General features: G+C 42.0%; 1 protein-coding gene across 3 annotated transcripts in view; it reads right to left on the bottom strand.

Moving 5' to 3' along the window:
• SIL1 (SIL1 nucleotide exchange factor) overlaps positions 1-17,136 on the bottom strand; it is a 315,627-nt gene that overhangs the window by 81,200 nt on the left and 217,291 nt on the right. For all 3 annotated transcript variants that reach the window (XM_062189064.1, XM_062189062.1, XM_062189065.1), the window contains exon 5: positions 10,463-10,562. In XM_062189064.1, the coding sequence (XP_062045048.1) occupies positions 10,463-10,562 (100 nt within the window). The remainder of the gene's footprint in view (positions 1-10,462; positions 10,563-17,136) is intronic.

Here is a 17,136-nt window from a genome sequence, read left to right as displayed (position 1 = left end):
AGCTTGTCTATGTCTATAAAAAGTCTGGCTAGAATTTGACAAGAATTACATGATACCTAGATCAACTGGGGGAGAACTGACACTTTTACTATACTGAATCTTTCAATACATTGACACAGTGTGTATTTTCACTGATTTAAATCTTTGATTCAATCTCATCATTGTCTTTCATCAACTTTTTTAATTGTCAGCATAGAGATCCTATACATGTCTTCTTGGATTTATTCCTAAATATTTCATTTTTAAGGAAGCAATTATAAATGGTACTGGTGAGTTTTAAAAATATTTTCACCTTATTTGAAAGGAATAGAGGTAGATAGAGATTTTTCCATCTGCTAGTTTACTACCCAAATGTCCCAAAACGCCAGGGCTGGGCCAAGCCAAAATGAGTTGCCCAGAACTCAGTCTCTCTCCTGCGTGGCAGGGACTCAAGTACTTGAGCCAACCTCTGATGCCCCCAGGGTGCCAATTTGCAGGAAGCTGAATTGAAAGCAGAGCCAGGATTTGGACCAACACTCCAAAATGAGATGCAGGCATCCTAAACAGCATATTAACTACCCACCCCAGTATGTTTTTAACCATAATTCCCACATTATTAATTTCTAGTATATGAGAACACAATAAATTTGTGTTGTCTTTGTATACTCTGACCTTGCTGAACTCAATTATTAATTCTAGCTGGTTTAGGATGGGGGGTGTTCTTTGAGATTTAGACAGTCATGTCATCTGCAAATACAAATAGTTTTACCTCTTCCTTTCTAATCTGTATTTTTTCAAATTTCCTTCTCTTGTCTTACAGCATTGGCCAGGGACTGTGCTGAACAAAGAATGAGAGTGAAAACCTTTGCCCTGTTCTTGACCTCAGCAGAAAGTGTCCAGTCTCTCATTAAGTATGATGTTGGGTGCAGACTTTTTTTGGTAGACGCTCTCTATGTTTTTTAAAAGATTTATTTATTTATTTATTTAAGAGGCAGAGAGAGAGTCTTTCATCTGCTGGTTCACTCCCCAAATGGCCTCAATGGCAGGAGCTGGCCGGAACCAAAGTCAGGAGCCAGGAGCTTCTTCTGGGTCTCCCACGCAGGTGCAGGGGTCCAACGACTTGGGCGATCTTCTACTGCTTTCCAAGGCAATAGCAAAGAGCTGGATCGGAAGTGGAGCAGCCAGGTCTCAAACTACTGTCCATATGGGATGCCAGCACTGTAGGCAGCAGCTTTATCCACTATGCCACAGATCCCGGCCCCTGTAGATGCTCTTTATCAAGTTGAAAACAGTTTATATTTCTTGATTTCTAGTTTTTTTTTTTTTTTTTGATGGGCAGAGTTAGTGTGAGAGAGAGAGAGACAGAGAGAAAGGTCTTCCTTTCCATTCATTCACCACCCCCCCCAAATGGCCGCTATGGCTGGCGCACTGCGCCAATCCAAAGCCAGGAGCCAGGAGCTTCCTCCTGGTCCCCCATGCGGGTGCAGGGCCCAAACACTTGGGCCATCCTCCACTGTCTTTCCGGGCCACAGCAGAGAGCTGGACTGAAAGAGGAGCAACTGGGACAGAATCTGGCACCCCAACTGGGACTAGAACCTGGGGTGCTGGTGCCGCAGGCGGTGGATTAGTCAAGTGAGCCACAGTGCCGGCCAATTTCTAGTATTTTATCATAAGAACGGATGTTGCATTCTGCTAAATGTTCTCAGTGTATCAAGTAATACATGATGATGCAGTTTTTCTTCTTTAGCCTATGGATACAGGTGATACTAACTGATTTTTGGATGTTAAACCATCTTTGCATTCCTGTAATAAATCCCACTTGATTGCCATGTATAATTCTTTTTATATATTTATAGATTTGATTTGCTAATAGTTTGTTGAGGATTTCTACATTTATGCCAATGAAGGATATTGATAAAGGGTCTTTCGTTTTGTTTCGTACTTTGTCTGGTTTAGGTATCAGCATTAACACTGGCTGCATATAATAAACTGGGAGTATTCCTACTCCATTTTTCTGGATGAGATTGTGCAGAACTGATGTTAATTGGTTTTCATTGTAAATTGAGTTTAATGGTTAGAAGAATATTCAGATTACTTCATATTGGGTAAGTTTGAATATTATGTATTTCTGAACTATTTCATGTAAGTCTTCAAATTTAGATGAAGAGAGTTGTATAAAAAATAATTTTATTTTACCTTTAATGTGTGTAGGATCTATAATGTAACAGGTTTCAATCCTGATACTGTTTATATCTCACTGATTTTTTACTTTATTAGTCTTCAGAGAGGTTTACCTCTTTTCGGTTTTGCTGATTATCTCTGCTTTTATGTTTTATGTTTTATGATTTATTTATTTATTTATTTTGACAGGCAGAGAGGATAGTGAGAGAGACACAGAGAGAAAGGTCTTCCTTTTGCCGTTGGTTCACCCTCCAATGGCCGCTGCGGCCGGCGCACCGCACTGATCCGAAGCCAGGAGCCAGGCGCTTCTCCCGGTCTCCCATGCGGGTGCAGGGCCCAAGCACCTGGGCCATCCTCCACTGCACTCCTGGGCCACAGCAGAGAGCTGGCCTGGAAGAGGGGCAACCGGGATAGAATCCGGCACTCCAACCGGGACTAGAACCCGGTGTGCCGGCGCCGCAAGGCGGAGGATTAGCCTGTCAAGCCATGGCGCCGGCCTATTTATTTATTTTTTTATTTGACAGATATAGTTAGACAGTGAGAGAGAGACAGAGAGAAAGGTCTTCTCTCCGGTGGTTCACCCCCCAAATGGCCGCCATGGCTAGAGCTACACCAATCCGAAGCCAGGAGCCAGGTGCTTCCTCCTGGTCTCCCATGTGGATGCAGGGGCCCAAGCACTGCCTTCCTGGGCCACAGCAGAGAGCTGGAGAGGAAGAAGAGCAACCAAGACTAGAACCCGGAGCCCACATGGGATGCCAGTGCCGCAGGCAGAGGATCAACCAAGTGAGCCATGGCATCGGCCCCTGCTTTTATGTTTTAAGTTTCATTGATTTCGGCTATTATTTGCTTTCTTCTGCCTGCTTTGAGCTTATTTTGATCATCTTTTCCTATTTCCTTGAGGTAGAATCTTTTATTAGACTTCAGATTTTACTTTTCTAATATAAGCATTTAGCATGATAGATTTCTCTTTCAGCTTTAGTTGTATGCCACAAATTTGGTAAGTTTTAATTTTTTTTATCCAGTTCAATATACTTTTTACAAACTTTCATTGAGATTTCCTACTTGACACACATGTTTGGAGAGCCTCCTGCTATCTACTACTGACTTCTGGTTTGATTCTTTTATTGTCACAAAATACACTCTATAATTTCAAGTCTTTTATAATCTAGAATATAATGTTATCTTGGTGAATGTTCAATGGTCAGTTGAAAACAATATATATCCTGTTATTAAATGGAATATTCTGAAAATGTCAATTAAGTCTTGCTGTTATTATTCAGCTCTTTCATATCCTTGCTGGTTTGCTGTCCAGTACTTGTTTTAGTAATTCTGAGAAAGGAGTGTTGACATCCCAATTTTAATTGCAGATCTGTTTCTATCAGTTTTATCATTCAGCTATTTTGATTTACAAAGTAAAACTTTGGTGCATACACATTTAAAATTACTACATTTGTTAGTGGATTGATCCTTTTATCATTATGTAGTATTACTCTGTATTGCTGATCATTTCCTATGCTCTCAAGTCAATGTTATGTTTTAAAATTAGTACTTGTGTGATACACTTTCTATTCTTTTACTTCCAGTGTACCCCCTTTAATATTATATTTGGGTTTCTTGTAGAAAGCATTTATTTGGGCCATTTAAAAAAATCCACTGTAAGAATGTTTCCTTGTTAGTATATTTGAATCATACATATATTAATGTAATTATTCTTATGTTACAGCTTAAGTATGCCACTTTATTTTTTATTTTCTGTTTATTCTGTTATTTGGCTTCTCTACGGAGTTCCTGAGTACATCTGTTTATATAATTTTATACTGATTGTTTTACTGTTCCAGTATTTTATCACACTCTGTATAGAAACTATCTCCCATTATGTTCTTTAATCCTTTTCTTTTTATAACTGCCAGAAAAACTTTCTTTACATTGAGAAAGAGAATAGATATTATAATTTTTGTTTCAACTATCAAATAATTTTTAAAGTTCAACAAAGACTATTATTTTTATTGGGTTTTTATTCATTTCATTGGCCTTCCTCCCATATGTTCCAAGTTTCCTTCTACTATTTTTCCTTTCCAGTTGGGGAATATTTTTAACTATTCTTTTAGCGTAGATATGCTAGTGAAAACTGTGCTTAATTTTCCTTTGAGTATGTCTTGATTTCTGTGTCACCGACTTAAGGATATTCATGGGCTGCAGAATGTTGACAGTTCTTTTTTTTTTTTTTTGGACAGGCAGAGTGGGCAGTGAGAGAGAGAGACAGAGAGAAAGGTCTTCCTTTGCCATTGGTTCACCCTCCAATGGCAGCCGCGGCCGGTGCGCTGCAGTTGGCGCACCGCGCTGATCTGAAGGCAGGAGCCAGGTGCTTCTCCTGGTCTCCCATGCGGGTGCAGGGCCCAAGCACTTGGGCCATCCTCCACTGCACTCCCTGGCCACAGCAGAGAGCTGGCCTGGAAGAGGGGCAACCGGGACAGTTTATTTTTTTAAGCACTTGAAAAATGTGCAACACACTGTGGCTTCTGTGGTTGTAGATGAAAAATTCACTATCATTCAATCCCTGTTTTCCTTTAGATAACAATTTTGTTTCTTTCTTTTTTTTTTTTTTTTTGGACAGGCAGAGTGGACAGCAAGAGAGAGAGACAGAAAAAAGGTCTTCCTTTTCCGTTGGTTCACCCCCCAATGGCTGCTGCGGCTGGCGCATCGCGCTGATCCAAAGCCAGGAGCCAGGTGCTTCTCCTGGTCTCCCATGCAGGTGCAGGGCCCAAGGACCTGGGTCATCCTCCACTGCCTTCCAGGGCCACAGCAGAGAGCTGGACTGGAAGAGGAGCAACCGGGACAGAATCCTGCGCCCCAACCAGGACTAGAACCCGGGGTGCTGGCGCCACAGGCAGAGGATTAGCCTATTGAGCCGCGGTGCCGGCCCTCTCTAGTTGTTTTAAAGACTTTTTTTTTTTTCTGACTTTAGTTCTCAGAAGTTTGATGGTGCTATATATCTTGGTACTGGTTTGAGTTTATCCTGTCTGGAGTTTACTTGGCTTCTTGAATCTTTGGATTTATGCCTTTCACCAGATTGGAGATCACTTAGTCACTGTCTCTTTGATTATATTTTTCAGTACTATATTTGTTTTCCTCTCTTTCTAGACCCCCAATATGACACAAATGTTAAATATTTTGTCATAGTCCCAAAGAACTCTCAATTCTGTGCAAACCCTGCCCCTTCCTCTATTTTCTGCTATTCAGATTTTAAAATTTTACTTATTCATCTTCAAGTTTACTGACTGTTCTCTCTGGCATCTCTAGTTTGCTACTAAGCCCAGCCAATGACTCAAAATATTACATTTTTTTAGCTCTATAAATCCATTTGGCTCTTTTTTGAACCTTCTTTTTCTTTGCTGACGTTTTCATTTGTTTCAAGAGTGTTCACAATTGCTCATGGCAATTTTATGATAGCTGCTTTAAAATCCTTGTTAGATAATTCCAACTTCTGAGTCATCTCAGTGTTGGCATCTGTCTTACTCAGATCCGGTTGCTATAATTAAATGCCATAGACTGGGTGGCTTAAACAACAGACATATATTTCTCATGGTTCTGGAGGCGGGACAATCCAAGATCAAGGAATCAACCAGTACAGTTCCTGGCAAAGTCCTCTTCCTAGTTTGCAGAGAGACACTGTTTAGTTGTGTCTTCACATGGCTGAAATCTCTTTTCTCCTCTTATACGGATGCTAATCCTTCATGGAGATCCACTCTCACGACCCCGCTTTAAATCTGATTACTTCCCAAAGCTCCCCTACCCCAACATAACATCATATTAGGGGCTAGGGCTTGAACATGTAAATGTGGAGAGAGACAAAAACGTTCAATCCATACAGCATCTATCAACTGTCTTTCCTAACCCAAGTTGTGATTTTCCTGGTTCTTATTGTGTCAGGTGATCTTCAGTTGTATCCTACACATCTTGGATATTAAGTTGTGAGACTTTGGATCCTATTTAATATTTTCCAGCAGGCAGTCACTCTGTTGAGGTTTGTTGTACTGATTCTGGTTTACTTATTTGGGCTGTGGCTCCAATGATAATTTCATTTTCAGAGCCTTTGCAGTGCTATTCTGCTCTGTTTCCTTTGTGTGCTACACAGAGGCCAATCTAAAAACCTGAGCAGGATTCCACACTGGTTGTTGAGTTCTCAAGTCTGTTGAAGTGTTAATTCTGGTCAGTTTCTTACAGGGTTCACTGGGTGATGTGTCCAAGACTTCATGCATCCAGATCCTTTTTCTCCAAAATCATACCCTCACTCTCTAGTTGTAAGGTGGTGGGGCAACACCTATTACCAATGGATGCTGGACAGCGGGAGTAGAATTCTAGGTTCCTCCCTTGGCCTCTATTGATACCATTCTTCCCTAGTGGGTAAACCAAAACACTGCCTCATTGCTGCTGATCTAAAGACAGAAGTTCATATTCTTCACTTACTCCAGAGGAAAAGAAGAATGCTGCCTCACTGCTACCAGATTAGGGTGGAAGGACAGACTCTCCATGTCCCAGTATTGACATTACCCCATCAAGATGCTGCTAGGCTGAGGACATTCAAGTTCCCTGCCTGGATGTTGCTTATACCATCCTAGCAGGATATGTAGTCTTCTGCTCTCAGATAGGAGGGGGAAATTACACACAGTTGACTTCTTCTGGAACTAGGAGGAAGAGCAGAGCAGCAGAGGAAACAGAATACTACCTCATATGTTGTTGTTATTGGGAGGAGTTTCAAGTTCAGGCACTCCACTTGGTTTCTGTCAATCCTGGTGGAGTTCTGCTTACTACCAACAGCAAGTAGAGGGTAAGAAGTCCAGACTCCCCACTTAACTTCCACAAGCAAGGGTAGGGGATTTTCATTGCCCTTGACTAGAGTAGGATGGCTATTATAAAAAATATTTTTGTCTTGTTAGGTTGCTGTTTTCTCAGTCCTTGGTGGTGGTGGGGGGGTGAGGCAGAGGGAGAGTTTTCCATTCATTGGTTCACTCCCCAAATGGGTGCAATGGCCAGGGTTGGGTCAGGCCAAAGCCAGGAGCTTTACCCAGGTTTTCCATATGGGTGAACGGGGCCCAAAGGGAGCTGGATTGGAAGTGGAGCAGCCAGGATTTGAACCAGCACCCATATGGGATGCTGGTGTTGCAGGCAGAGGCTTAACCCATTATGCCACAATGCCGGCCCCTCTGAGATTTAAAAAATATGTACCTGTTGGTATTATGTATGGCTTATGTAGGGTATGGCTTATGTCCAGAGCCTAGTCTGGGATATATAGAAGGCAAAAAGAAAACCCAAGGAACCCTTCGCCATGTCATTCCTCCAGTTTGAAGTCCCACAATCAATTTCCCACTTTCTTACCACCTTTTAGAGTTTTTCTATATTGGTTTTTCATATTACCTCAGGATTTCTAGTTATCTTTAGTGGAAGAAGTAGGGGAAATGAGTCTACTACATCTTGCTGACAATCAAAAGTTTAAGAATATCATATATGAGAGGTAACAATCTGTGTAATACAGGTGAACAACAGCTTACATGACAAAACACAAAGCATCAAGCAATTTTTATAGTAATACATGGATAAACGGATAAGATTCAACAACAAAACTCAAATCTTTTGGGCGACACAGAGCTTTGCTGAGAAGCAAGGAACTCTGGAAAGCACTAATTCAGATTTACTAAGGTGCCTATGGACACAATGGAATTGTGTCCTTCTCTCCCCAAAACAATCAAACTCAAAAAATTCAATTGAGAAGATATGGCCCTATATCTAACAGAACTGTCTCTATAAATAGCAAAAGCACCATCTTGGGCCTGCATGACACCACACAGGCTACATTTAAAGATTAATAAATAAAAATTATTACAGCCTCTGAAGCCAGGAGTTTGAGACATGTAAGAAACTACTGTATCGATTTCAGGTCAGAGCCACTGTAACAGCACACTGGCAGCGAGGTCAGTCAGTCCAGAGAGGCTCCAAATGACAGCAAGAGAAGGACCTCTGGACCCAGCACCTCAATGAAGGAGCTAACAAGCTAAGCTCAGCTGAAGCAAAGAAAGAGTGTGGCAGCCAAACTTGAGAAGTGACTCAAGTCAGCAGGTACTGGGATCTCACATTTGCATGCCAATAGTGGTATCCCCTTGCTGGGGGAAGATTATTTTTAACTGCAAAAACCAGTAACTAAAAACTTTAAAATAATCTCCTGATTTTAGATTTTTCTAATCTTTTCATTAACATTCATTTTTTTTTTTACACTAACTGAACCATGCACTCCAAGAGAGCAAAGACAAACAGGTAAAGTGGGTCTTTCATCCACAGCAAAGAGGAAGTGATTCCCCCCCCCCCCAAGAAACCTTTTATTTAATGAGCACAAATTTCTTCCTCCCTCTCCCATTTCTCCCTAGTCCCATTCTCCATTAAGATTCATTTTCAATTAACTTTATACACAGAAGACCAACTTTACTAAGTAAAGATTTCAACAATTTGTGCACGCACACACACACACACAATTGTTTAAGAACAAATTTTACAGTTAATTCTCATAATACAACTCATTGAGGACAGAAGTCCTGCAAGGGAAGTAAGTGTGGAGTAACTCTTGTTATTAATTTAACAATTAACATTCTCATGTATGACATCAGAGATCACCCAAAGCTCTTGACATGAGCTGCCAAGGCTATGGAAGCTTTGTGAATCCACAATTTCTGTCAGTATTTAGACAAGACCATAAGCATAGTAGAAGTTCTCTCCTCCAGGAAATGACTTTCATGCTCCTGTGAGCCCAACATGGAGCCCATAGTTAGGGAGCAATAAGCATGCAGGGGCCAAAGCCTTGGCTGCCAAAACACTAATCCCCATCCTAGCCACCTGGTATACATATTTTTTTCTCCTAACCTCACCTTCAACAGGCATGTTGGGATGCAACTACATGCATCACCCTCCTTTATCTGCTGCTGCTGCTACCCTGACCCTGACCTTCCCACACCACACACACTCTCTATGCAGGATGTGTAACCTTGGTAAGATAAGTAAAGACATAGAGACTTGGCTTGCTTATTAACACAGCATAAATAGGTCAACAACAGCCCTTCCCCCTCAAGAAAAGCTTCATTTGCCTCAGAAATACTTTGTTCTGAGGGATATGAAAGACCTATGACTTATTTCTCCAACACAGAACCCAGTGCTGCTTCTCTGTGTTACTGCCAGGATTTGCAGAGAGGTCAGAGGTGTATCAAGGTAGAGAACCTACATCTCCAAGGTGGCCATCTTTCAAGGACTGACAGGACTCCATTGGAAACAGAAATGATTTGTAACATTTTATGGCTGTGCCAGGAGCTCATGATCCATCTAAGAGGAAGATTTTGTCCTGGTGTAGGTCTTATACCTCTGAGTCCTCCCAAAAATTACAGATGTGGCCAAGGGGCTGTGATTCTTTCCCATTCCTTTAGCAAGCCTAAGTCATTGTCTTATCCCAGCCCCATGCTGTTTATTTTAAAGATTTATTTATTTATTTATTTGAAAGGCAGAATGCCGGGGTTGGGGCAGGTGGGAAGGCAGAGGTGAGGCTGGGGAGGGGAGAGAGAGATCTTCCATATGCTGGCTACTCCCCAAATGGCTACAATGGCCACAGCTGAGTCAAGAGCCAGGCACTCCATTCAGGTCTCCTAAATGAGTAGTAGGGGCCCAAGTTCTTGGGCCACCTTGCACTGCCATCTCAGGTGCTTAGCAGGAAGCTGTAGCTAAAGTAAAGAAGTTTGGACCAACCAATGCTCCCATATGGGATACTGGCATAGAAAGCAGTGGCTTAACCTGCTGTGCCAAAATGCTGGCCCTAATTTGTATGTTAGGAGTCCAAGGCCTAAAAGAAATACATTTGTTACATGTTCAAATGACAGGACAAGGCCACACTTCTTCCTTCTTGATCCAGCTCTTCTATTGTTTTAGACCAAGCTTATGACTAAACTGAGCAGGATTGAGAAGATCTAGATTGTATTTACTCCCTCAAGTCCATGTTAATGGAGAACATCTCTGCTATATGCCTCAATTTTTCTAAACAGGTAATGGAAAGTTGGATTCTAACCTAAATTATGACAAAAATGCTCCCAGAATTGTTTTTTAAGTAGCCTATAAAGGATTTCTTACTGTCATGAACAGAGCTTTAAATTATTTTTTAATATTATTATCTCATGTTTATTGTAAAATGTTCCCCAAAATATGATTCCTTTATTTGCAAAAATACCAAGGCCAATGTTACAGGGTTATACCAACTGGGAAAAGTATTACATACCTTGTCTTCCTTCGAGCTTTTTATGTCTGTTCCCTCCTTGAATTTTGCAAGAGCACTCTTGAGATCTTCAGATGTGTAGGTGTTGGTGTTGATGTCCAATCTGTCCAAAGAGAAGCTCAGAGTCAGGAGGAAGGCATTACACCCCCCAAGAAAGGCAATGCTACTGGGTGACTGGCACCCCAAGGTAAGCAAGGACAGCCCTGCTCTAATTCTGAGTACACTATCAGACCTCTACCTTCAGGCAACGAGGGCAGACAGGGCAACCCTACCCTGAAGCTAGAGGAGGAAAACATAACTGGAGATGGGCCTATTTCATGAAAAAGCAGGAAATGACTTGAGGCAGACAGAAGCTCGTAAGAGACACAGAGCTTTTAGTCCACTGCTCAGGCAGACACAAACCTGGAATGTGTGCAATGCTGCTCTCTCAACACTTGCCCCAGCAGAACCACATGGATGGCAGTGGGCACAGACCCAGGGAGTAACATCCACTCTTATTTATATTCTTCTGGGAAAGGGGAGAACAGAAATCCAAGCCCCAGACTGTGTCTGACTCGATTTGACAAGTCTAAGCAAAGAGGAAGGCAATGTGCAGCAACCTGACAAAAGAAAGGATCTGAAATAACAAGGCAAAGAATCAAGGCCAGCCACCTTTCACAGCCAGCTTCCAGTGGTAAGGAGAAAGGAACCAATGTGGATGTAATCTCAGGACCCTATTGAAGATTAGCATGGTGCCCTCGCCAAGACCTTCAGAGCTGATCCAAGCCCTGGCCATTCATCTTGACTGGAGAGAAGGCATGCATGAGAGGCAGCAGGTGTGACCACTAGCGTTTATTCCAGTTCAGTGGACAGAGCTAAGCACAGACTGATGAGCAGAGAGGGAAGTGTGCATGTGGGCTGTGCATGACAACACTGTCTAGCTATGGCTGGGTTAAGGATAATTCAGAAGATTTCGGGGGAGGGGATGCTGGAGTGAAGGGCTACTGGCCTGCTCTACTTCAAGCGAGACAAGTGTGTAAGTCACACAGTCTAAGATCCAAGCAGGATTTAGCTGTTATGAGAGGGCAATATAGCAGGGGTTTTGATAACTCAGTCTTTGATTCATCCTAGACTCTTTAGGGTCTTGGAAAAAAACCCTTGTCTTCTCCAGTCTCAGCCCTCCTAGCTAATTAGTAAAAGCTACTCATGTCCATTAACTGAGCACTTAACTAAGTGTCAGGCAGTGTGTCAGAAGTAGTATTTTATTCAAATACTTACTGCAATCGTACCACGTTAAGGAGAGGATGCCAAATCCCTCTCCTCACAGAGTACGGTCACCTGCCAAGTACATGAGAAGGCCACACCTAAGAGAGAGCTAAGGAGTCAAGAGCCAGAGCATGACTTTATCTCTTCCCTCTCTGAAGACTTGGTCAGTGCTAATTCCATTGTGCCTCACATCTCCGTTTATTGCCCTAATTCCAAGTCTCCTAGGCCATCCTTCATCACCCACACAGACCCCAACTACACACACACACACAAGAAGCTGGTGCTATCACTTCATTCCTCACTGAGAAAATGGAAATTATCATCAATAACTTCCTCATCTTCCTATCATTAGCTCTGCAAACCAACTTGCACGAACTCTACAGGTCTCTACCTTCTCTTCTACTACAATGGACAAGAGTATCCCTACTGCTGTTAAACTTAGGTTCCAGATCTCTCTTGCCTTCACAAAGGCTTTAACTCCTAGGGTTAAACCACAACCTCCTACCCACACCATCAAGTTCTGCCTTTGGTTGGATGGCCCCTTAGCTCCTTTGACCCCGCTGTTTCTTGTGGTTATTATGCAGTTTCCCTGTTCCCACTAAGCTTATGCAACCACCATCTTCCCTCAGTCTTCCCACCCTCTACCTCTATTTACATCACCATTGGCTCCAATCTGTTTTATTCCCACAACTCCACTAATACTACTCATCCATGTAACAAATAATTGATGGTCAGATCAACAAACCTTTCACTAACTTTGTGTTCCTCAACTACTCAGCAGCATTTACATGCTTTCTGCCCCTACGTCTCCCGGCCCTTTCTGAAACACTGTCCTTGCCTGGCTTCTTATGACTGCAGTCTCCTGTTTCTCCCCCTCCCTCATTGCTTCTTCGCCTCCCGCCTAACCCTCTATGCTGAAACGCCCCAGTTTAGCACTAGATTCCTTCTCTCTGTCTTCAGGAGATTTCTGAATAACCACCTGTCAGTGCTGCTCAGACTGACATCTTTGACCAGACCTGTCCTCGGAGCAGCGAGACTCTTGTACGACTACATAACTGATTCATCTTGGGTCTCAGGTGTTTAATAAGTACCTCAAACTGAGGGAATTTAAAGCATAGCTCTTGATGCTTCTTTCTCTCTTCTTCTGACTTTTGTTTCAATAAATTGTAGCACCAAACGCTCAATTGCCCAAGCTCCCAAGTGAGGCTTTATCCTGAATCCTCTCCTCTCCCTTCAATTCCTTCATCTGAACTATAAGCAAGTTCTATTGCTCAACCTACTAATTAAATCTCCAAATTCATCCATTCTTGACTTTGATATTCCAAGACTAAGTCACCATTCTGTTGCCTGATTTACTGAAATGGCATCCTAATGTTCTCTGTGCTTTTGTTCACCTTCAATCTCCAGACATACATCAACTAGTTATCTTACAAAACTACACTACAGAAATTACTCTCCTGCCTAGAACCTTTTGATAGCTTTCCATTACAATTAAAAGTGAATGAAGGGGGCTGGCATTGTGGAGCAGCAGGTTAAGCAGCCACATGTGATGCCGGCTTTAAACAACTGCCTGCGATGCCAGCATCCCATTTGGGCATTGGTTTGAGTCTGCTCCATTTCCAATACAGCTCCCTCCCTGCTAGGGTGCCTGAGAAAGCAGCACAAGATCGCCCAAGTACTTGGACCCCTGAACCCATGTGAGAGACCTGAATTAAGCTTGTGGCATCAACATGGCCCTGCCCTTGCTGCTGCAGTCATTTGGAGAGTGAACCAGCATATGCAAGATTCCCTATCTCTCTGTTTCTACTTCTCTCTATATATTTCTGCCTTTCAAATAAATAAATCTTCAGGAAAACAGAGAATGAAGAACAATGCACATACTCCTAGAGATTCCACATCATCTGACCCTCACCTATCTATCCAATCACATCTCTTAGCAGTCTCCTTCTTTCTCCTCTATCATCTGGATCACTTTCTTGTTTTTCAAACTTAACAAAGCCATTTCTGGACATAGGCAGGAATTCTTGTTGTTCCATCTGTTTGAAATGCTCTAAACACTAAACCTATAGACTTAACACTCTTTGTGGCTAAATTGCTCTCATTCTTCAGGTTTTGATGAGGCTCTCCAAACCATCCTAGCTAAAGAAGCTTCTCCAGGGACTTATCACCTTGTTTATTTCTTCCCTAACACTTATAATACAATCTGTGAACACCTTCTTTATGTGTTCATTTACCTGCTTTTCTACCTGCCAGTTTCCCTAATGCTCACATCTTGGCAGTTTTATTTAGTACAGTATCCCAATGTCTAGCACATGAGCACTCAATAAATCTTTTGTGAAATTAATGAGTAGATCAAGTAAATAGCTCTATCCTTGGCCCATCCCCTTAAGCAGTTGATAAATGCTCAATCCAAAATGGCACAACTTTGATGTGGTTTATCTTCATCCCATAAACACAGGAGGAAGATCAAAAGAAGCTGGTTGTTCCAGGGCAAAAACATGGTCCATGGAGATGTTGACAGGTATACAGACAAAAACTAGTCCAGTGGAGAGAGCAATCCCCAAAGTGTAGGAGCCAAACATGCAATGAGCTTAGACACAGACAAGAGAACCCTCCAAGCTAAGCCACTGTCAGGGTCACATCCTAGACCTGAGAGCCGAGGACACCGTAGCTCTCGGCAGGAGTATGGAGACTCTGCCATGAATTAGGCTTAACAGATTATCCCCAACTGCTTCTAAGCCAATGGTTCTTAACTCTGTGAGATCACCACATTCTATGACAATATGAAGGAAATCTATGGATCTTATCTTCCAAAACATTGAGTAAGCAAAATACTGTAATAATGCTAAGCTATTGGCCCCACCCATGACCTCTGTTTCCATTCTAGTATTAAAGAGCTTGGAAGACACTATGAAATGGAATTGGAAGAACATAGAATGAGACCCATCCCTGGAGAATAATAAAGTCCCACCAAGGGCCACCAAGCCTCACTGAGCTCACACCTCCAAACTTCCACACACCTTGTGAATGGTTTTGGTGTTCTATTCAGAGGTTTATCCTTAGCCATAAATGCTGAGAAAAAGAAGAAATGTGCAGCAAATCTTGGAGGTCATTCCAGGACACAGCCCTCAGAAATACTCCAAGAGTGCTGGTTCAAGTCCTGGTTACTCTGCTTCCACTCCGGCTTTCTGTTAATGCACCCTGGGAGGCAGCAGATGATGGCTGAAGCACTTGGGCCCCTGGCTTCAGTCTAGCCTAGCCATGGCTATTGTGGGCATTTGGGGAGTGACCCAGCAGCTGGAAGATCTTCCTCTGTCTCTCTGCCTTTCAAGTAGATGAAAATAATTAAATACTGGGGCCAACACTGTGGCGCAGTGGGTTAATGCCCTGGCCTGAAGAGTCGGCATCCCATATGGGTGCCAGTTTGAGACCCGGCTGCTCCACTTCCGTCCAGCTCTCTGCTATGGCCTGGGAAAGCAATAGAAGATGGCCCAGGTCCTTGGACCCCTGCATCCATCTGGAAGACCCGGAAGAAGCTTCTGGCTCCTGGCTTCGGATCAGCACAGCTCTGGCCATTGCAGCCATCTGGGGAGTGAACCATCGGATGGAAGACCTCTCTCTTTCTCTCCTTCTCTCTCTCTGCCTCTCCTCTCTCTGTGTAACTCTTTCAAATAAATAAAATCTTAAAAAAAAAAGAAAATAACTAAATACTAAAATAAAATAAAATAAAATAAAATAAAGAGGTAGTAATGAGAACAAATATTTCTCCCTTATGCTGTGTCTCTAAAAACCATGTGGATGGCTCTGCTCCTATTCTAAAAAGATACAAGCAACATAGAAAACAGTAAGTGCTGCCACTGATTATCTATACCCAGGACGTAGAAAAGCAACTTCTCATGGTATAAAAAACAAACAAAAAGCTCAAAACTAATCAACTCACTAAATCAATAGTCTCAAAGCAAGAAAAAAAAGGCTTTCTCTTGAAAACATAAATAAATAAATAAAAGGCTTAGATTAAATCTGAGGAAAGAATTTATAAAAGTACTCTGAGATGCTGAAATACACGTGTATGTGCATATGCTGGGGATGGAGAAAGGCCGGAAGGGCCGTACGATGCTGCTTGATGATTTCTCAGACGGTGGTAAGGATGAAGTAACTGCCTGACCTGGGCCACTCTGGGTTTCAGCCTATCTGGAGAGACAGAGATGAAAGATCCTTCCTGGTCTAGGGTGACTGTAAGGAGGGCACATGCCTCTACCTAAACATAAAGGACAATTTTCAAACAGAGAAAACTGTACAAACCTGAACAGGCTGCTCTGTGGGGCTGTGTGCTACCTGGCTAATGGGGCATGTGGGCTGGCTGAATGCCCTCTCGCCAGGTATGTCTGGCAAAGAGTCAGGTTCAAATTGGGTCTCTAAGGTCCTTTCATGACTCATACCTAACTGAAAAATATTGTTAGAATAAAATTCCAAGGACTGAGTAACACTAACCTTATTCAAATCATGATTAATTCCTAACAGTTACATTATTCAAAATAGGGGTCAACAAACTACCTGTAACAACCAGGTAATATTTGTAGGCATTGTGGGCCTTATAGTGTCTGTTCCAACTAATCAGCTCTGACATTGTAGTAAGAAGGCAGCTATAGACAATATGTTTAAAAATGAACATGGCCATGTTCCAATAAAATTTTATTTATAGACATGAAAATGTGAATTGCATATAAATTTCATGAGTCATGAAATAATCGTCTTCTGAATTTTTTCTCAGCCATGAAAATATAAAAATCAACTTAGCTTGTCAGCTAACCCAAACAGACAGCACTCCCAATATGGCCCACAGGCCGTAATGTACTAGTCCCTGTGTTAGAATTTCATGGCTGGTGTTTATACTGAGCTTTCAAACTGCACAGTTCCAGTAACCCCTGCAATCTTATGCCTTGCCTTTATTCAGGAAAGACTAAGCCACCCCTCCCCCCCAAAAAACTTGTTAATTCAAGACAATGTACAGAAAAGTATATGAAATGTTTAAAATCAAATAATCTGAAGTTGTTATTAAAAATACGGTTAACTCTAACCATTGCAAACTTTCAGTAACTTCCATTTTTATAGTATAAAGAAACCTGTTTTAATACTCACTAACAAGAGGAAAAGTTAGCCTGAATTAAAGACTTTCAAATGCAATTTTATTGTTCACCAAGGAAGGATTACTGCAAAGCAGAAGGCCTAACAGGCCTGTTTTAATGAATAGATGACTCATCTGTAATCAGTGCATTAATTGTTGGGATTCAAATGGGTGCTCTTAAAGTACTGGGAAAAACAGCTTCATTTTTAAGGCAGGTTAAGCATTCCCCCTACAGCCTTTCTTGAAGTATCAATTTGCTTTGAAAACTGTTTTTTCCAAAGACTATAGAAGTAAACTTCCATAAACC

The sequence above is a fragment of the Lepus europaeus genome, chromosome 4, assembly GCF_033115175.1.
Source record: "Lepus europaeus isolate LE1 chromosome 4, mLepTim1.pri, whole genome shotgun sequence".
Taxonomy (NCBI): Eukaryota; Metazoa; Chordata; class Mammalia; order Lagomorpha; family Leporidae; genus Lepus; species Lepus europaeus.
This window is presented reverse-complemented; position numbering and strand designations above follow the sequence as displayed.